The following is a 20,772-nucleotide window of genomic DNA, read 5'->3' on the forward strand; positions in this document are numbered from 1 at the left end:
GGATTGCTCTCATCGTGAACAGCGCATTAGCGCCATCGTCCGGACTGGAGAACTAGATATTATATTCCAAAATTATCCATGTCTGATTTTATAAGCTGGTTGTTTGTCATACGATGTGATTAGTAAAACCCTTAACCACACAGTGAACAATTTATATGTTTTTATTGTGTGCGTATTTAGGTTTATAATATTAAAATATTCATCTAAACACGTTATTGTTAGTGGCGTATGGTTCCATGGTGTAATGGTTAGCACTCTGGACTCTGAATCCAGCGATCCGAGTTCAAATCTCGGTGGAACCTGTCTTTTCCTTTTTTTGAGAGGTAAAAACAAATCAAGTAAGTTTTATTGTATAGTGCGTTTCACAATGCTTAGATACAAATTTTGTACAAATATACTTTTTTTGTTTGTTTTTTGTTTACTGTTTTAAGATAGGCGTCACATAGCCTATAGCAAATCTTTCTGAAAGTTCACCAGCGATTAAATATTTCATTTAGCCTATCCTATAGAAAACAATTGAAGAAATAGTTTTGAATAACTATGGGCTAGATGTGTTTTGAGGACCTCATATGGCCTATGACTGTAAGAAATAATTATTACAAGTCAAATATATCTGAGAAAGTCTATGGCCCACTGAGCAGTTTGTGCAAAGTCAGGGAATTTCCATTAAACAACAGATGGCTGTGAAAGACCAAAGAGGATATCAAGACCATTAGAGGTGTGAAATAAATGTCACTTGGAGGCTTCTTGCCTCTGGGAAAGAGTTGATTGTCCTTGGAAAATTTTACATATGTTATCTTGCCTCTGAGAAAGGGTTGACCATCAATTGGTACTGGTAGGATTAGAGAGAAAGGCGAGAGAAGTAAAACTTAATTGTGGGAAACAGGAGGGGTGAATCTTACCAGAAAATGAAGTCACTTGGTTATTGCGACATAACAGATACGGCTTTGTTGCTTTGTTCAATGAAGTCTTATTTTGACTTCTGGAACTCTGCCTCTTTAGCTTCATTTGCAAGAAATAGATGACTTTCTCCACAACACCCGCAAACTGACTGTAAGCGGTAAATTCTTGTTTTCTTCCTCATTTCCTTTCTTATTAGTGATAAAATGTGAATTTATTATTTAAGAAAAACTTATAGCCTATACTTAAAATTATACTTATACAAATTAAGTATTACAGGCTATAGAATCTGTATATGCAGCTCCTCCTTTCTACTCAGCTGAACTGCGTCAGCAATGATGTAGATTAACATTACTAACACTTCTATAAGTGAAAAGGTACAATTCATTCTATTCAATTACAGTTCATTCCCAGCTGCATGCTCACATAAGTTCTCAAAATGGCAGGAAATTAACTAACTTGAATGTTTCCTTTGTAAGCAGAGATCCCATCAACCTGTGAAGGCCTCGTCGACGTGACAGCCATCGGCACAGATCCTCAGCAAAGACTACAAGAACCAGACAGGTTCTCCGCACAGACCATACGGCCAGCTTCGGCTCCATACCAGCGTGATGAATCCGATCTTCAAACAAAAGGAACTGGATGAAATATTTGAATGCTACCGATCCAAAATCTGATTTCTGACTTGTGATGCAGCCTGAATCATAATCACACCGTGCTTATTCGTTGGCCAGAGAGGAATGGCCCCCCTGACTGAGCCTGCATGGTTTCTCCCAAGGTTTTTTTTTTTTCTCCATTCTGCCCTGATAGAGTTTGGGTTCCTTGCCACTGTCACCTCTGGCTTGCTTAGTTGGGAATACTTAATATTCAACCATATTATTGATTTGACTGCACTGACACTATTGGAGGAGAACTGAACTGAGCTGGACAATGACCACTGTTTTCTGCAGAACTGCTGTATAGATGAAATGAACTAATTCAAAAATGTATGATCTTTACAATGGAACTGAATCAGCACTGAACTGACTTCAGCTGAACAATGACACTTTTCTTTTAGCCCTGCTGTAGAGCCGAAATGAACTGTTTGCATGGTTTAATCATTTTCTTGTTATGACTGTAAAGCTGCTTTGAAACAATCTGTATAAATAAAGGTGACTTGACTTCACTATGTTAAAGTCAGCATGAAAAGGAAGTTGCAATAGTCTTTTCTTTTCTATTCATGACGAATTTTCTGTGAAACGGCTTCTCGAACAAGAACAAGTTTTGTGCGGGGCTTGATTTTGTCCATCAGGAATTGATTGAGTCATTGTGATTTGCTGTTTCTATGATCTCATGTGAGTGACAGGTTGTCCCACCCTGATGAAAGTGCACAACTGAGAGGGGAGGGGAAGTCATTTTGATTGAAGATTACTAGGGCTCATGGATTAAAATAATAATAATGATGTGCACAAATAAATCATATATGGCCTATTATAAATTCTGCAATATTCCATAAAAAACAAGAATAGTCTATTTTGATTTCATGGCTGTTTTAAATTGAAACAGTAAGTTTAATGTGAAGTTTTTTGATCAAACGTCTTTTGGCCATCAAATTCTTGCCATTTTTGTGTGCAGCATCAAACGTCAGTGAATGGACAGTGGGTCAGCTGTGGGTGTGCTGTTTGAGGTAACCATAACCTTGAAAAGTAACTTTAGTACCTTAAAAGAGCAAGAGTAAAGACTGCCAAGATGCATAAAGTGGGGTCATGAAATAAAAAATAAAAATAAAAACATGATTTTAATCAAATTGCCAAACTCAGAGGCAATGTAGTGTCATTTGGGACTATGCATAACTGTCCTGCAATAATTGTTAGAAAAGTTCCCAAAAGGTGATTTGCCTTGCATTGTTAGGTGCACATTGTTAGGCCTATAACCACTTCTTCCTTTCATCTAATATATTGATACAAATTGTAATTGCTCTGGATTGACTGAATTTGCTTCATTTTGTCTTAAATGTCTTAAAACATTTTTCAATGACAAATCACTTTCATAAAATAAAGCATTGGGGAGCCTTTTCACTCCAAACCTCTCCAAATCACTTTCAATTCTTTAAAGTATAGAAAAATATTATGAGGATAAAATATGCCTGCTGTATTATTGCTAGCCAATGATAAATCAAAAGCAATGTGACATTCAGTTTCTCCTACAAAGGCTGATAGAAAGTCATTTTCCAATATCTTACCAATGAATTAGACAACAATTTAAAATGGCAATCTGTTTATAAGAATTATAGTCATATTTATTCAAACTATGTAACACAATTTAGGTATCATAGCTGTCATTCAACTGGGTACAACAACCTCAATTTAAAAAGACGAGTAGGCCTTAAATATTTGCCCCCGGTTTCACAGAGGCTTAAGACTAGTCCCAGACTAAAATGCATGTTTGAGGAGTTTTAACTGAAAGCAACTTGCACTGACATTTGTTAAAATATGTCAGTGCCATTGTTTTGTCTCAAGATGCAAACTAGTAATTTTCCTAAGGCATGTTTATAAAAGCTACTAAGGTCTAATTCTGGCTTAATCTAAGCCCTGTCTGTGAAACCGGGCCATAAAGGTTTAATATTTAATTGGCGCGTTCGTCGACCACAGAGGGTTCTTGTGTAATGACTAAAAATGAACAAATTATTGTAAAGATAGATTGACCGATATATAGAAGAATGTTGTTACAGAATAAGGTGCTGTTTTATTTTCAACATTTCAATGCAATTCTTGAATCATTAATCAAATCAAATGTAGGCTCATTCTTAAATCAGTTCTTGGCTTTGTTTTTTGCATAGGCCTAAACATAGGTTTATTGCATTGAAATGCAATAGCCTAATAAGTTAAAACACTAATCAAAGTGGGATATTGTTGGTTATTTGTTGCTCTTTTTAAAGAAGCTTGTTTCTTGTAGTTATTGGATTTAATAACTAAAACCTGTTAAGATCAACAATGTAAGTCTATTTTTTTTGTGACTTTTGAAATTTTCCCATTAAAACGTGAAAGGTATATTTTCATAACAAATTTATTCTAATAAGCTAATAAGTCTGTAATGAAAACATTGCCGGAACTAAAATACCAACTGACATCTGTGATAATTAAAATTCACTTATACAATTTTACTTCCATTTTATACTGACAACCTCATCCGACTCAGTCTACAAAACACACCTCTGTTGCGAAAAGATATGGCAGACGAGCAAATTATTTCAAATACATCATCGCTCAATCCTGTAACTCTTGACGGGACTAGATGAGTTCTTGTAGAGCCGCTGCGAGTGTCTTTTTTATCCTTTCTTGCCGAGCCGACTCCCCCTACCTCCTCCTCCGCTTGCAGAATTGTATAAAGAACAAAAATCGGACAGGGGAGGGGGGTTGATACGCTGAAGCTGAAATCGAGAGGCGAACCCAGGAAAGAGGAGTATTTTGTACACGGGACTTTCCCCCCCTTCGTCCCTAAAAAGGAGGGGGAAATGTCATATTTTTAAAAGCGATATTTTTAAAATCGAGGATTACGAATAGGCTTACGCGCCTATCTCGGAGGATATATATTTTAATTCGTTAAAAAATATGGCCGAGAACGTTCTGGACTCTGGCCCGCCTTCAGCCAAGAGGCCTAAACTGTCCTCCCCGGCACTATCTGCCTCAGCCAGCGATGGAAACGGTAAATATTTATTTTGTTTAATTTTCACGATACCGAGATATTTGAATCACCGATTGCTTGTTTTGTATGTACCGTTGCACACTCAATGCGTTTAAGCGGGGACTGTTTTTTTTCCCTCTTAGTTTTGTCACAGGCTAGCAAGGCTCAGGCTAGTTTGGGAAGCTAACGACGTCGTATCCGCACGAGACTTAGCTTTAGCTTGTCATTCCAGCTAGGTTAGCATTAGCGCTTCTCCGATCGCTGTTGGGATTCACTCACAGCGGCAGACCAGCACACGCTGTCCCTCAGCCTGGGTCTGTGCTTAGTGTCAACTGGTGTAAATGTAAAACTGACGGGTGCAATGAAAAACATAATAGTTCTACGGTGGCAATAACAGTAGTGGGATTTGTTGTTTGTTTTCAGTGAATTATCAGTTTCGGTTTGGTTCTCACTCGCAAAGAGTTTGGATCAGTTCTTCAATTATAATTACAATGTACTAAGTTTTATACACAAAATTGTAACAATAACTAGACAAATGGCTTCTGAAAGCTGTCTTGACATTTCATCAATGCTTCATAATTTACTAATAATCGACAGTGTTTAACATGAATTAGCCTGCTAAACTGAGTCAATCAACTTGAAAACTTTCTGACTGCACTCAAACACTGTTGTTTTCATAAACTGCCCTTGTGTAACGAGCACAACTCATTGCGGTTTCATCAACATAATCTTCTGTTCTCTTTAACGTTAATAAATGTGATTAATATTGGATAGCTAGCTGGTCAGCTAATAACAGTCTGATGCTGAAGGCCCGCACAACAACTCCCTGCCATTGTTAGCTAGACGCATATTAACTCATTCCTCATTATTTTAAGGTCCTGAGGCTTTTTCACTGGGTTTAGATGAATTCATGAACTCGTTTATGGAGCTTGAATTGACTTCACGATTGTGTGATTTGGAGGATACAAATGTACTTGTGTTGTGTTTTAGTGAGTTCGCTTGCTGGCTCAAATAGCCCTTCGTGCGTCGGTCATTTTTTTTTCGGATCTTGATTTCCATTGTTCAGCCATAACAAAACTGACGAACCTGTCTCTTAAAAACAAACCATAAAACATTTAATGCTAGACGATGCGAATTATTATCATATAGGCGTCCTGTTGTTTCTTATTAAATGTTAAAGCTCCGAGTTATTATACTTGCACGTATCTTCAAAAGCGAACTACGTTCCCTTTGTTGATGTCTCATGTTTTCAACCTTTTGTTCAAAATCGAGTTTGATCCGGTTCTGACACTAAATGGAGTTTATTAAGTTGCACAAATGCAAATGCATCAGAGTCTTACGTTTTTCATACACAGTATGCTTGGCGTCAAATTGTTTTGTCTGTGGAGTGAATGTGTCGTCTCTATCAAAGCTTCTGCACTTCATCTTAAGACCAGCACAATTTAATGGGCAAATTTTACCATTTTCACCTGTTTTACCAATGGCTGATTTGTTCGAATAGACAATGCTATATTTTTTCAATAAAGTGTACATACATGTATGTTAGGAAATTACATGCTGTTCTTGTTTAGGTTTTTTTGTTTTAACTTTTGAATGGATACAAATGGTGATTGCAGACAGTACTTCCTAAAAGAAGAATCTAAATAGTGACTACATGAATACTTCACATCATAATTCAACAACATCTCATCTTTGTTTGGCTCCCTGTCAAACCACAGCCTGCCATTTAATGTACCGTAAGTCATTAATAGGGATGCGCCGTTGTAGCTATCGGCCGATAAAAGCAGCCGATGATAAGGGCCGATTATATCCTGTCAATAAAACGGAGGTGGAATCTTGTTGAATTGTTCAACGTGACAATAATGCATTAACAGTTTTAAAAATAGCGATGTTAAAGCAGGCTCTATTTGAACCCTATGAAACATCTGTAGTTCAAGCCAGTTCAAGACAATTTTTCCCTACACCACACATTAATTGTTGGAAGTCGCAAAGAGCTGTGTGATTTTTTTTTTTTTTTTTTTAAATTTATTGATAAGAAACAAAGTCTCAGCTTTCAAATTCTGTCCATTTTATTAGGGCTGTGCGATTAATCATGATTGTTTTTTGATTTTGGCTTCCAGCGATTATGAAAAAAACAATTATTGTACCGCTTCCACTGTCTATATTTAATGTACACAACAATATTATTTTCAATTTTATTAGTTTATTATTTATCTTGCTGAAAAACTTAAAGCACTGTTTATTTAATTTGTCAGTCTTGATTGTAATTAGTTTCTTCGTTCTTATTGCTGACTGTTTACTTGTCTTCTGTAATTGTTTTGAGGACCTTTTACTTAGATACATTAGTTAACCTAGTATACATTTTTGCTGAAGTATCGATAATTGTGAAATTTCACATATATTTCAAATTAATCATATGGAATAAGACTTTGATCATATCACTCACCAATATTCGCATTAAATAATCGTGATTTCAATATTGACCAATAATCGTGATTATGATTTCTGTCATAATCAAGCAGCCCTAGATTTTATCACAAAATTGACTCTCTTAAATGTGATGTGATCGATGTAGTGATGTGACAAGCGGCAGCGCGAGTCTATTCTTTCACTTTAATAGTTATAGTTAAAGTTATACCATGAAAAAACATGCATGAACATTAAAAGATGTGTTGAAAGATACAGTACAACTTACCGAAATGCATCATGTCTCATGTAATCGCTCGATCAGTGTTTCAACTGCGGAAAGATGTCAATAAAACAGCTTGTGAACAAGTTGTATGCATGCAACATGCTGATAGAAAGTGTTCACAATGTTCTCTTTGATCTCATATTAAATGACAAATTACGATGTAAAAATTCTTCTGATGGTAGAATTTTTGGAGTCCTTTTTTATCCATTTCAGCTGCCCATGCTCCATATTCATGCACTCTTAACGGCCGTTAACACCAAGAACAGTAACTATAAAGATGACTATAACGATTATATAGTGTCCACTCCACACCAATGTATGATAACATTCTGCTTCTAATAAGTGTGCACTGCAGTTGTTGTCTGCCACTTTAAATGCTCAAGCTCTGTAAAAATCTGGTACTTTAAAAATTCTGATTTGCTTTCAAGGTTTTTATTGTTCATCAGTCAGTCAGTCTTAGGTATCAAATTAGATTAATCTACATTTTTATGTAACTCTTTTTGCGCTGCCTGAAGATTACCGTAGTTATCATAATAATCACGCAGACCATTTTCGTCTCGACTGGCTTGACGGGTGTTGATCACTCAGCGTATTGTTTTTTTTATTTTTTTTTATGTGCCGTGTCAAGTTAAAACAGTTATTTTAAAAGAGCCTGTCTCAAGATGCAGCGGTCTTTCCCATTCGTTTGCGCTCCGTCTTTCTTTTGCTCCCTTTAGAGTGAATGAGTCCTGTATCTGTGCTGCCTCGATAGTTCTAGCTAGAATGGACCCATCACATTTTTGGAAATACAAAATATTCTTATTTTCTAACTTAAGAAAAAAGATGAGAAAATAGCAGTTAAGAAGAAATGTATTCTTAAGAATTTTTCGTGAATCCGGCCCCAGGACCAAAAATATAACATAATATTCTCCCATCATTAATCTCGCTTCTAATTTCTCATTTCCTGCTGTAGATTTTGGCTCGCTTTTTGACCTGGAGCATGACCTTCCAGACGAGCTGATCAGTTCCTCAGAGCTGAGTCTAGAAAATGGAGGGGACCTTGGCCAGTTGCATGGCAGTTTGGGTAGTGGGGGCGGGGCCATTGGAGGAGTTGTGTCCAGTGGCCAGGATGCAGCGGCCAAGCACAGGCAGCTCTCAGAACTCCTTCGGCACGGACCCGCACCTGCAGCACCGCAGCAGGGTGCGATGGGCAGCCCAGCAGGAGCCTCAATGGGGCTTTTTGGGAATTTGAAGGCTTCTCCGGGTACCCAGGGCATGGGCTCCCAAGGGCAGCAACATCTTTCCCCACAACAGGCTGCCCTTATGCAACAGCAGCAGATGGCAGGGATGGTGGGCAACATGAACAGGAATATGCTCGGACCTCAGAAAGGCAATGGACAGCAGCAGCCTGGAGGGCCCGTACCGCAGCAGCAAAACATGCTGGGAGCACAGATGATGAACGGATCGCCCAGAATAGGACATCACAACCCGGGCATGGGCAGCAACAGTAACCTGTTAGCAGAGGCTCTTCAGCAGCAGCAGACAGTAGGAGGCCAGGGTGGACTGAGGGCACAGCAACCTGGAGCAATGAACAAGGTAATGACATCATCATCAACATTGGCCCGAAGTGTCGTGCACACCTTAAAAAAATGCTTTTAATTTGGCCATGTTGGACCTATTCTGTTAATTTATTAGATATGCACAATATATCTTTATCATGTTATTAGTATTGGGCCAATATATTTAAGATTAGGGATGCATTATATATCAGCCACCACCATATCGGTATTGGCTGATATATGTTCATTTTAATGTTATTGTTTTTGGTCTGTAAATCTTTTTTACTGTAAAAGAATGTTGTGAATTCTTTGTACGCCCGTGTTTTACCGCGTTGTTACGGGAAGAGCGCATCCACAACGGAGTTACACCTTCATGACTAGCACAGTCAAGTTCGCTTGTGCATTCTGAGCCTTTTGTTTTATTGTAAGTTGAAATATGTTTATTTTGTGTGTATCTCTCTCTCTCTCTCTCTCTCTCTCTCTCTCTCTCTCTCTCTCTCTCTCTCTCTCTCTCTCTCTCTCTCTCTCTCTCTCTCTCTCTCTCTCTCTCTCTCTCTCTCTCTCTCTCTCTCTCTCTCTCTCTATATATCTATATATATCTATATATATCTATATATATATATACACATGGTTGATCTCATATAGGAAGTATTTGGTTAAGTTAATTAACGCGGTAGTAAAGTGCTTACCGGTGATCATCTTTAGCTAACGGTAATGAACGACGGCATTAATAACTATGATTAGGAATGTCATATTACGTAACATTATAAAGAGAACACTTATTGTAATAAAATGCTGTGAATCTTTGGGTTTAGTTGCCGTGTTCAGCGCGTTGTTACGGGAAGAGCGAATCCACAACAGGAAATGCACATTCTGACTAGCACGTAACTTAGGTCAATTTCAATTGTGCATTTGCATCATTTTGTGCAGATATAAGTTGTAATATATAATAATGAATAATATAATAATGCATTTCATTGAGTTAATTAACTCGCTACCAAATCGCTTCAGTTTCCCGGTGTTCATTCAGCTCTTCAGCTTCAGCGCACGCAGCTCAAACAGCAATGCTGTTATTTTTAAGCAGTAATATTAATTTGAGATGTTTCCTTTGCAAAAATATTGATGCATTATTAATAATAACTAGCAGTTTTTTATTTTTCTCATATTTTCTTTATCAACAATATGGTTTAATTAAAATAATTTCATTATTTATGTTCAAATAATGATGTCCAATAACTTGCTTGCATTATTTTATTTATTTGCAAGGCAATATTTCTTTTATAAACAAAGTTGGCCATAGGAGTGTAAAATTAATTTAAAAACCTGCACTGGTTCAAACTGTATTGTTTATGTTGAAGTACTTGGGACATGTCTTTTAATGGTGAGACTTTTGTTTTTGTAATCAGGCTCTCAAAAAATTATTTGAAAATTTAAATTTATCAGCCAATATATTGTTTGTAGGATTTCAAATATAAAGAATTATCGGCCAAAGTTTTCATATAGGTGCATCTGAACTTTTTAAGCAAAATATAATGCATTTTTAGATTTTATTTACACAACACTTCACAAAGAAATAAAAACATCTTCATGTCACTCACATGAGATCACAGCAATTAGCAAAAGATGACAATCCGACATTGCAATCAGTTCCCGATGGACAGATCAAGTCTCTAGTTCAGGTGTGTTGAAACAAAGTTCCAAGAGGTTCGGCCTCTATATTTCCTTCCTTTTTTTGGGAATAGTTATAATAAGGTGTTCAGGGTTTTCCCTCTTGAAGTATGGATCATTTTTATATTTTGCTTAAAATAAGTATCTACTGAAAACATACAAACAACATAGAAAACAAAATTAAGTAGTAATTTCAAAGTTTTAATGGTCTAGTCTCTCCTTGCCATCTATAAATCATTTTCGCAATTATAACATTATGATGAAATGCTCTTAACATGCTGATAAATGTATAAACGGTAAAATGGTTCTACAGTTGACATTTTATCTCGCATTCCGGTTGGAACCGGTCAAATGAACAATTCCTTTAATTTTTTTGGGCAAACAGAGCGCTGCACAATAGAGGTTTACGGTTTACGGTAAAAAAAAAAAAAGGATGAAAAATTGTATTATTTTTGTTATTCCTTTGTGAAGTACAATAGTTACATTTTACTGTCAAGTTAAACCAACCTTTGTTATGGTGGGTTGTAGTTAAGGCATTTGAATTGCTTTGTGTATCTGACAATATAGTTTTTTCAAATGAAATGGTGAAATGCTGAAAAGTAACATTTCAGAGCAGCTCCAGAGATGAAGTCCATATAAAGCATCCTCATATAGAAAGAAAACACACGTTAAAATTCCACAAGTGTCACGTGCACTTAAGTATCACACAAAGAGCAAAGACGTGCAGAAGAACATGCATAGGCCTACTTCATATTTCAGTAGCGGTTTACTATTAACAGAGACTAGTTCATATCACAATTTGATTAAGTTTACAGGCGTACTCTTAAGTTATTCATTCAAATTTAGCTAAATTATGTGACGACCTGCGTTACACAGTAACTTCCATTTGGATTCTGGATTCCGCAATTCTATCAGTGTTTTCTCTACTACTTTCAACCACAGGTTTTTCTTTTTTTGGAAAAGTGTTGTCATCTCCCTCTGTCTGTGTGTTGCAGATCGGGATGAATGCAGGTTCAGGCCCCTATGGAGGCCCATATGGTCAGCCTGCCAGTCAGGGTCTGGGTGTTGCAGGGCTGGCCCCTCAGCTCCAGAACAAAGTAGGTCTGTCCAACAGTCCGGCCCAGTTTAACCTTGACAAGAAACCTCAGCCTATGCAGGGCATACCTGGCATGGTTTGTATTCGTTCAGAGCCTTATATGCAGACATTAGACTTGTTCCTTTTAAAGCAATCACAAGATATCTTAATGTGTGTTCATTTGGGATTTCCACAGCAGGCTACTCAGCTCTCCCCAGCGGGCGCTGCCGGAGGCGCGGGAGCAGGCGGCATGGTGCCTAACGCCCAAGGAACTCTCGGCCCCGGATCGGGTGCATCAGCCGTGTCTGCAGCAGCGGTGGGAGGTGTTCCTCCTGCGGCCGATCCTGAAAAGCGCAAACTCATACAGCAGCAGCTGGTGCTTTTGCTCCATGCCCACAAGTGCCAGCGGAGGGAGCAGGCCAACGGGGAAGTACGGCAGTGTAACCTGCCCCACTGTCGCACCATGAAGAACGTCCTCAACCACATGACGCACTGCCAGGCTGGCAAATCTTGCCAAGGTGAGTGTATAAACTGCACGGAACTGAAACGGTGCGACACTTGTTTCTGTTGTTCTGCCTATTTAAACAACATGGCACTTACTAATATTGGGTTTGTGTTTTTATTGCTTTTTAGTGGCGCACTGTGCCTCTTCCAGACAGATAATCTCTCACTGGAAGAACTGCACGCGGCATGACTGCCCTGTATGTCTACCTTTGAAAAACGCAGGAGACAAGAGGAATCAACAGAGTGAGTGTTATAGATTCAAAACATGCTGTTTCATACATCTCAACCCATCACTTTTCAAACATAGAAATTTACTTTGTAACTTTGTAGTGTCATGGCTATTAGAATATTTTCATTGTCCTTAATGTAGCAGAATTGGACCTTGCAACAGTTTTATTACTATTTTCAAATTCCACCTCTATGGTAACTGTCTCTTTTTTCGGTTTATTTCTGCTTTCTTTACATGGCTTCAGCTCTGCTAGGCACTGGAAGTGTGGGGTTAAGTTCTTCTTTGGGTAATGTAACTGGTGGTTCGCCCAGTGCCACCAATCTCAATACCCAAGGGCAGATAGACCCCAGCTCCATCGAGAGGGCTTACGCGGCCCTGGGCCTAACATACCAGGGAAACCAGGCTTCCCCTCAGCCTGTCCAACAAACACAACGGGCAATGAACAGCATGGGTAATGACAGAGGCTTCAGATTTTATTTGAACTATGAGTTTGGGGGTCTTTTTTTAAAGAAATTAATATCTCTTTATTAAGCAAGGACACATTGATCAAAAGTGAAAGTTAAGACATTTTATAATATTACAAAAATCTGTTTAAAATAAATGCTTGCTTTTGATCCTTCTATTCATGAAAATCTTTAGCAGCACAACCATTTTCAACATTTGATAATAAGAAACACTTCAATCAAATCATATTAATATTAGATTTATTTCTGAAGAATCACGTGACACTGAAGACTGGAGTAATGGCTGCTGAAAATTAAAATGTAAAATATGTTAAAATTGATAAACAGTTATTTTAAATTGTAATATTATTTATTTCACAATATTACAGTTATTACTGTATTTTTGATCAAATAATGCCTTGGTGAGCATGAGAGACTTCTTTTTAAAATATAAAATATTACCAACCCCAATTTTTTATTAGAAAAAATTGTAGTGGTGTCTCTTCTCATGACCTTTCTTGTTACAGGAGCTAATTCCATGGGAGTAAATGGGGCCGTGGGTGGTCAGTCTCAGAATCAGCAATCTAACCTTCTCCAGGATACAATGCTGCATCTGAACATGAACTCACAGAGGTAAACAAACCCTTCGGTACATCTCACGTAACTAGTCACCATTCTATCCTCTGCGTTCAGAGGGTCTTAAAATCTCACAGTAACACTAATCTGCTGCAGCAGGCGTGTGTCGGTTTTAATAAGTTCATATTCAAACATAGAGTGGTTGTTATTTGTTTCTATCACCTTTCACTAGTCTGATGAATGACAATGCTGTGGGTGGTGTGGGGTGTATGCCTATGGCCAACCCAGCTGCCAGTGCTGGCATGAGGAAGAATTGGCATGAGGACATAACCCAGGATCTACGCAACCACCTGGTCCACAAACTGTAAGTTGTACACTGGTTTGTGAAAATTATGAAAGTTACAGTAACATTTGTCTTTTTTTATTAGTCACCTTTTATAGTGGAAGATCTTTAAAACAAGTACTTAATTAGTTATTTATTCATTATAACCGCCGACCAAGGCTCTTGATTAATATTCATTTCGGTGTCCTTTGCTGTTGTCCTCTTTCTTCAGAGTCCAAGCCATTTTTCCCACCCCAGACCCAGCTGCACTGAAGGACCGGCGGATGGAGAATCTAGTGGCCTATGCGCGTAAAGTCGAGGGGGATATGTATGAGTCTGCTAACAGCAGGGTGAGTATATTGTCTTGTCTGTTAATGATTTGTCTTTTATCATAATCACTGGTTTATAAGTCACTATCACACTTCTCAGGCGGAGTATTATCACCTGCTGGCCGAGAAGATCTATAAGATCCAAAAGGAACTGGAAGAGAAGCGAAGGACACGGTTACAGAAGCAGGGCATGATGCCCACTCAGCAAGGGCCCACTGGGATTGGTCAACCAGGGCCACCCACAGGACTGCCTACTAGTGAGTACTCGTCCATGAAAGTTGCCCCCCCCCTATAGTGGAGCTAAAACCATAGATTTGTACAAGTTATGGGTTGGACGTATCACAGCTCCTTTTCGCAAGTAGCAGTCAACCGTTCCAGTGGAGATTACAAGAAAAATACCATCAATAACATATTTAAAATCAAATTCACATAACCAAATTTAGTAATCAAAACACTATGTAAGCATTCATTGTTTAGAAAACGAATTCAAACAGAACAGTAAATAGCTGTGTTTCCACCGTCGGGCCAAAAGCGAGGGTGCCAGTGCGTGCCAGGGCCAGTTGCGTTTCCACTGTCACTTCCGGGGCTTGATAGAGATTCATCTGGGTTTCCTCGTGGTCAACGGCCAGGGGTTTTTGGCCCGCCGAATACCTTGGTCCAAAGTGGGCCCACTGGGGCTTGAGGAGTGGTTTACCTCAAAAGAAGGTCAATACTGATGTTCATTTTCCATGTTATGATATCAGGCTACTAGCCACCAAATTCTGCTCAACTCGCTTTCAGACACCAGCGAGTATTTGAAATAACTTCCCTGTGATCTGATGGGGATTCTGATCACTGTATGAGGCAGAATATATTTATATGCGATGCTAAAGGCTGCTTATGCTAACCATTGCGATAATAAATACACATATGTTTATGGAAAATACCAGAGACCGTTTGAAGAACGTAGACAAATCATATATGATTATAATCGTGTATTTATTTGGTTTCATGTTTTATTTGTCTCTTCCCTGTGCTTTTGTTGATACCGGACTAATGCATCCTCATTCGCATGCATCTGCATCCGTTTAACTCGTGTAACTCATAACTCCTGTTTTCTTCTCTGTTGATCTGACTGAAAGGATAACAGTTATAGGGAGATGGCAGAGATCGCTCAAACCTCCTCAGATCACTTAATTTTGTGGAAAATTAATAGAAATGCTCACCCTTTCTAAAGAAATGTGATGTAAACATATGATATTTTATCAATATTTTTCTAAATGTGTGAGCCTTTGGACTTAATGGAGTTGTTTTGTGCATTCTTGTGATCACAAATAAATGGAAGCAGGTGCAACCAAATAGGTATGTGTTCTCTCTTTATGTGAAATGGTAAATAGCATGATTCAGCATGATTGATGTGCACTCTTGACTCAAATTAATAATTAAAAAAAAAAAAATTCTTGCAAAACATTGTTCAAATATCGATGTTGGAATCTTAAGTCTTCAAGCAAAAACCAAACTTTCGCTTCTGTCATGCTCATTTTTTGATCTAGCTAGTTTTCAGTCAGGTGGTGAAATGGTGGGGTTGTGATGTTGTTCTATGGAGGCGTGTTAAGGGCGGATTGTAGGGAAGCGCTGTTGGAATACTGGCCCGACTGGAAAAGGAACTTGATTTTGGTATCGGTGCTTGAGGTCCGAGACTATTGGCTCTGCCCGGCAAGTCGTTTGCCCTGGTTCACGCTGGCTTGCCAGTGGAAAAGCGGCTAATGTCAAAATTGTATTAGATCTCTGCTTTTTCTTTTTTTCATTTATATTTTATATTTTATTGTCTTTTCACAATATGAATTTTACAGAACAACAAGGCAAACACTGACAATATTTAAATGCAGTCAAAACTTGTTTTTCCTTGAATTCCCTTAATGATAAGACATTCGTTTTTTTGAAACATAAACTTAAAACTAAAACAAAAAATAAAATAAAATTGTAGCTTAGAACTGGGGTGTGGTATGTGTTACTCTCAGTGACAATCCTTGCATAGTAAATTTGCTTTCCTCATCCTTCTACATAGTACATTAAAGAGGTATTCATAAAACATTTAGACAGATCTCTGCTTTTTCATGGGCTGTGTGCAGGCTTTATAATGCAGCAGGCGACTAATACCTCAAACTTCATTAAAAATGAAATCCTAATAACTATAATGTTATTTTCTCCTTGCAATAAAATAAACTATAGAAAATGTGAAAATGCTACACATTTAGTTGTAGACTTTGTCAATGTTGTGACCACATTATTTAATATTTGTCACAAATAAAAACGTTTGAAATGTACATTTAATTAGAAAAAACTTCCCAATGCTTTATTCTTTATCTGTTATTTTTATTTGTAGTGTTTATTTGAATTGATCCTTAATGGCAACTTAAATATAAACTTATTTGCTAAATATTTGCTCTTAACTGATGTTGAAAGATAGTGTTTATGCTGTACCATTCTTAGTGACATTTAGAAATAAGAGACATTATTTGACAGATATTATTAATAATAATGGCAAATTGCAACATTACAATACATTCCATTGGAGAGACTGTGTACCACATCTGAAAAAACCTTCTGAAGGAGCTCAATGTATCTGTTGCAAGCAGTTTTTGTCAGGCGATCGCACAAGAAAGTCGCAATGGCTTGAAGAAGCTTGTCTTTAAACCTCTAAATGATTGTTTTGTGAGTCACTCATGAAATTGAGAAGATTAACAAATATCAAATTTCAAAATAGATCTGTGCATTTAGTATAGATTTAGTATAGCCTCTAATCACTGTCAACTTAGAACAAAAATGTTTAGATACATTTATCTGACGTGAGCATGTTGCATTCCTTATGTGAATGATAAATAATATATCAGTTAAATCTGTATATTTGTTTTAATAATTTAATAATCTCAGTTAATAAGTAGCTTGAGTAGGCTACTTAGAGGTTAATCATTTAAACTAAAATAAAAATGTAATAACTAAATAGTATTGCTTTAAATACATTAGTCAACATTTGAAGTGGATCAAAACCTTTCATCAAAGTTATACATGAATTTTGAACAAAACCCGTTCTTTGTCTTAGGACAACTTTGAACTTTTTTGATCCACTTCAAATGTTGACTTCTGTATATAAAAAAAAAAATACACATTTTTTTTAGATGCTAAAACTGAAATTCGGTTGAAAATGAAATAAAAATAAACCCAATTTAAAGAACCAATACTGTAACATTGGTTACGTTTACATAAAGTCTTGGAAAAAAAATGTAGGCTACTTATTTATTACAGGTTTGCATATAGAGTTTAGTGTTTGTATTCCCTGTGCGCTTTGATGCAAAATGAGGAAACCCGAATCTTGTTCTTATTCTTGCTGGATTTTTTTTCAATTTGTATTGCTAAAGAAACTAAAGTGTTGCTGCATACAATTAAAACAGTGCAAAATGAAAATAGTACAAAACATCACGACAAAGTAAGAAGTTTTTTGTCTCCCTCACTGACGAGCCTTTTGATGTTCCTACCCAAACTTCCGGCCCTAATAGGACATGTGTCAACAGAACAAAAAAAAAAAAAAAAACGATTAAGTGATTTCATAGACTTTACTTGTTTATTTTATTTTTTTGCCCCTCTATCTGTAGATGGTCCTCTCTCAGATCATTCGATGGTGCGGCCTGCTGGTCCAAACCAGATGATGAACAGGATGCAGAATGTTGCTGGTGTGTATATCTCACATAGGCACACACACACACACACACACACACACATTATTTATATATATATACACATACATATATTTGTATGTTTACTGAGATATTATAAATTTTATTATGTGTCAGTCATTTATTTTTATTTTTTAAAGAAATTAAATTAAACTGCAGAGTTTTTGTTCAAGTGCTGAGTTCTGCTCGCTCTCGCGAAACCTCTCATTATAAAACAAAGAGATGATGCAAGTAAGAGAATCATGCAGTGTGTATAGACAACTTTATTGATTTTTAATGGAACGTTGTGAGATTGCAAACTGAGATGAGTGACAGCTTTTTAGTGATTGTAAAGTGAGCGCTCTTTCACGTTTTCAAGGCTGTATAGCTATAATCCGTTGAATAAAAGTATTGGGTTTTTTTTATGCTGCTAAGAGGACCAATGGCCAATTACACGCTGAAGTTTTGGAAGTGACATCTACATATAAATGCAGGATTCACTCTCGAAATTGCAATTGGCATAGTGATAACTATAGCATGGGACAAAAATATGGAATGTCAAAATAGATACGCGCAATGTAAATGCTGACTGATAGATTATAATAGACCAATATATGGTAATAGATCAATATATTGCTATTCTTGTTATTTTGGAGCCGTTGCTTATTAGGCCTACCTCTGCATGTTACTAGAACACGCACTCATTTCAGATACTCAGTGTCAGAGATTTGATTCTTAATTGTCCATCTGACAGTGAAATTAAAATGTATGACTGCAAATCCATTCAAATAATTTACAACAACTGCAACTAATGAATTGTGATTTTTAACGCAACATAGTTTATTATGATCCATAAATCTCAATTTCAACAATGAAAAGTAATGTACAGACATTGTGCAACAAGAATGTTCATAGTTCTGATCTACTGTGTTAACATAATATAACTTGAACATAACTTGGTTAGTTTCTATTAATATCGAAGGGTATATGCTTAATATGTAGATCTGTTTGACACATTTTGTATCGGGGGTCCCTGCTCCATGTCTCTATTGCCTAAGAGGTCAATGCCCTGAAAAACGTTGAAGACCCCTGTTTTACAATATTACTGTTTTACTGTATTTTTTTTATCAAATAAATTCAGCATTAGTAAGCATAAAATACTTCTTTCAAAAGCATTTAAAAATCTTACAGCCTCCAAATTTTGAATGGTAGTGTATGTACATATGTATTAAGTCTCTCTTCTGCTCTGTGCATTGCAGGCATGAATCCGTTTGGGAATCATATGGGAATGCAGTCCATGGGCCAGAGATCTACACCACCTCTTCCACTCAACACGACTCTTAACCAGGTTATTACTGTGACTAGAAATGATAGCTTTTGTACTTTTGTTGTTATTTATTACTCCATAGTAGTTCCGTGGAAGATTGTTTTAAGTGTGCACAAAATATTTCTTCTAAATGCTGAATGTTTTGACTGTTTCAGGGAAGCATGGGCACTGGGAGGATGCCACAACCGAATGTTGCACAGATGCAAAATCAGTACATGCAACCTGGACAGTTTCAAGGCTCAAGTCCTGTTCTTGGTGGTGGATCTGTTGACATGGCACACCAAGGAAATGATGGCGCTATTACTCAAGTAAGATAGAATAGATTTTCTCTGAATTGTATTACTTTGACTTAAAGGGCAACTCCACCGCTGGGAAGATAAATGTGTATTTAATATTGGTCATTTATATAGTACAAATGTGAAATTATTTTTAAAATTGAAGCATTCTAGACTGAGAAAAGGCAGAAAATGTATTTTTTACTCATGTGGCTGAAAGACAACAACTCCCAGAATGCACTTGCTTTGCTGCCCTTACGAGGCCACTCCCAAACCACGCCTACCGGTTACAGGCGGCAGAATCCGAAAAATGGATACATCTAGGCTAGCTTTGATACATCGTGAATTAGTTGATACATTTCCATTTGAAATGGTGCTAAATTGCGTTGTACCGGGATGTACTAGCCTAATGTAAATAACACAACTTACACTTTCACATTAAAAATATGATGCAAGGCAGGACCATGTCAACAGAGTAGCTTAGTAGCTCTGCATATGAACTGTTTTCTTCCAATTGAAATCACTATTACTCTAAGCTAATACATTCTCTAGGCTAATCCATACTCTAGTAACACTAACGGTTTATAAAAAGAACCACAGCCAATGTGTTTTAACTTTTAATTAAAAAAATAATTAATATTAACACTCAAAAGCACTCTTTTACACTCAAAGCTCTGCAGATTCAGCGATCTCCTCCAGAAGAAAATGACATCACTGAGATTCGCGACCGCAATAGGACTTTATATCTGTTTCCATAGGCGCACAGCGAGAGCACTGACACTGCCAGTCCGCCCCAGGCTCTGGCCGGGCTCAGGTCTCGCTCCGGCCGCCTCTTGTTCCTCCATCTCCCGCAACTGTTTATCGCTGTATTGCGGCTCGTACAGGTAGCCGCGAGCATCAGATTCTCGCAACAGATCTTCGAAATCCCCTTCTGCCATTTCAACTTCAAAACTATCTTCTGCCATCGTGATTAGCCTACTATACAAACTTTTTACACAGAGCAAGAGGCAAGAGCCTGTTAGCTTAGCTTCTACAGAAAGATGGCTGACACTCTCTTTACATTCTGTGAGTGAGATCCCGCCCCATATATGGGCGTGGTGAAAACATGCGGAACACTGGCTGTAGGCACTGATCTGTGATAGGTCTGTTAGCGCATTAGGTCCAACCCCCTATGGGCGGGTTTGAAAGGGTGCTTGTAGTCTTTACAGAAATACCCCCCTCTTACACTTCCTCCTACAATGACGTAAAATGACGATTTTTGCGTCATTGTAGGAGGAAGTGAAAAAGGTAAATAGCGGATTTCTCTCGTCTCAGGGGAAAGTGAGAGAGTGTTGCACGACCATTCAATAGTATGACTGGGTTTCTAACAATGGAAAGCTTAATGCAAATGGGTGGAGTGTCTCTTTAATAATAATCATGTTCTTAATGTACCATCAAATTATGAATTCTTATTGCTTTGAGAAAACACTACTGTTACTACTACTACACATGCATACCAACTGTTGTTTTTTCTTGTATACATGTGGTCCTGTTTTTTTG

The 20,772-nt window shown here is 37.5% G+C and overlaps 1 protein-coding gene and 1 non-coding gene across 3 annotated transcripts in view; both read left to right on the top strand.

Moving 5' to 3' along the window:
* The first annotated feature begins 230 nt into the window (after window positions 1-230).
* trnaq-cug (transfer RNA glutamine (anticodon CUG)) lies at window positions 231-302 on the top strand. Its single transcript has one exon. It is a non-coding gene; the product is annotated as a tRNA-Gln (tRNA).
* Window positions 303-4,098: 3,796 nt separating this feature from the next.
* ep300a (E1A binding protein p300 a) overlaps window positions 4,099-20,772 on the top strand; it is a 32,293-nt gene continuing 15,619 nt past the window's right edge. For both annotated transcript variants that reach the window (XM_056255456.1, XM_056255457.1), the window contains exons 1-13: window positions 4,099-4,584; window positions 8,208-8,830; window positions 11,457-11,633; window positions 11,733-12,054; window positions 12,170-12,283; window positions 12,514-12,720; window positions 13,240-13,345; window positions 13,521-13,652; window positions 13,843-13,960; window positions 14,040-14,196; window positions 17,572-17,649; window positions 18,891-18,979; window positions 19,114-19,266. In XM_056255456.1, the coding sequence (XP_056111431.1) occupies window positions 4,491-4,584; window positions 8,208-8,830; window positions 11,457-11,633; window positions 11,733-12,054; window positions 12,170-12,283; window positions 12,514-12,720; window positions 13,240-13,345; window positions 13,521-13,652; window positions 13,843-13,960; window positions 14,040-14,196; window positions 17,572-17,649; window positions 18,891-18,979; window positions 19,114-19,266 (2,370 nt within the window). In that variant the 5' untranslated portion in view covers window positions 4,099-4,490. The remainder of the gene's footprint in view (window positions 4,585-8,207; window positions 8,831-11,456; window positions 11,634-11,732; window positions 12,055-12,169; window positions 12,284-12,513; window positions 12,721-13,239; window positions 13,346-13,520; window positions 13,653-13,842; window positions 13,961-14,039; window positions 14,197-17,571; window positions 17,650-18,890; window positions 18,980-19,113; window positions 19,267-20,772) is intronic.

Source organism: Rhinichthys klamathensis, unplaced genomic scaffold, assembly GCF_029890125.1.
Source record: "Rhinichthys klamathensis goyatoka isolate OS25496 unplaced genomic scaffold, OSU_Roscu_1.1 h1tg000121l_1, whole genome shotgun sequence".
NCBI lineage: Eukaryota > Metazoa > Chordata > Actinopteri > Cypriniformes > Leuciscidae > Rhinichthys > Rhinichthys klamathensis.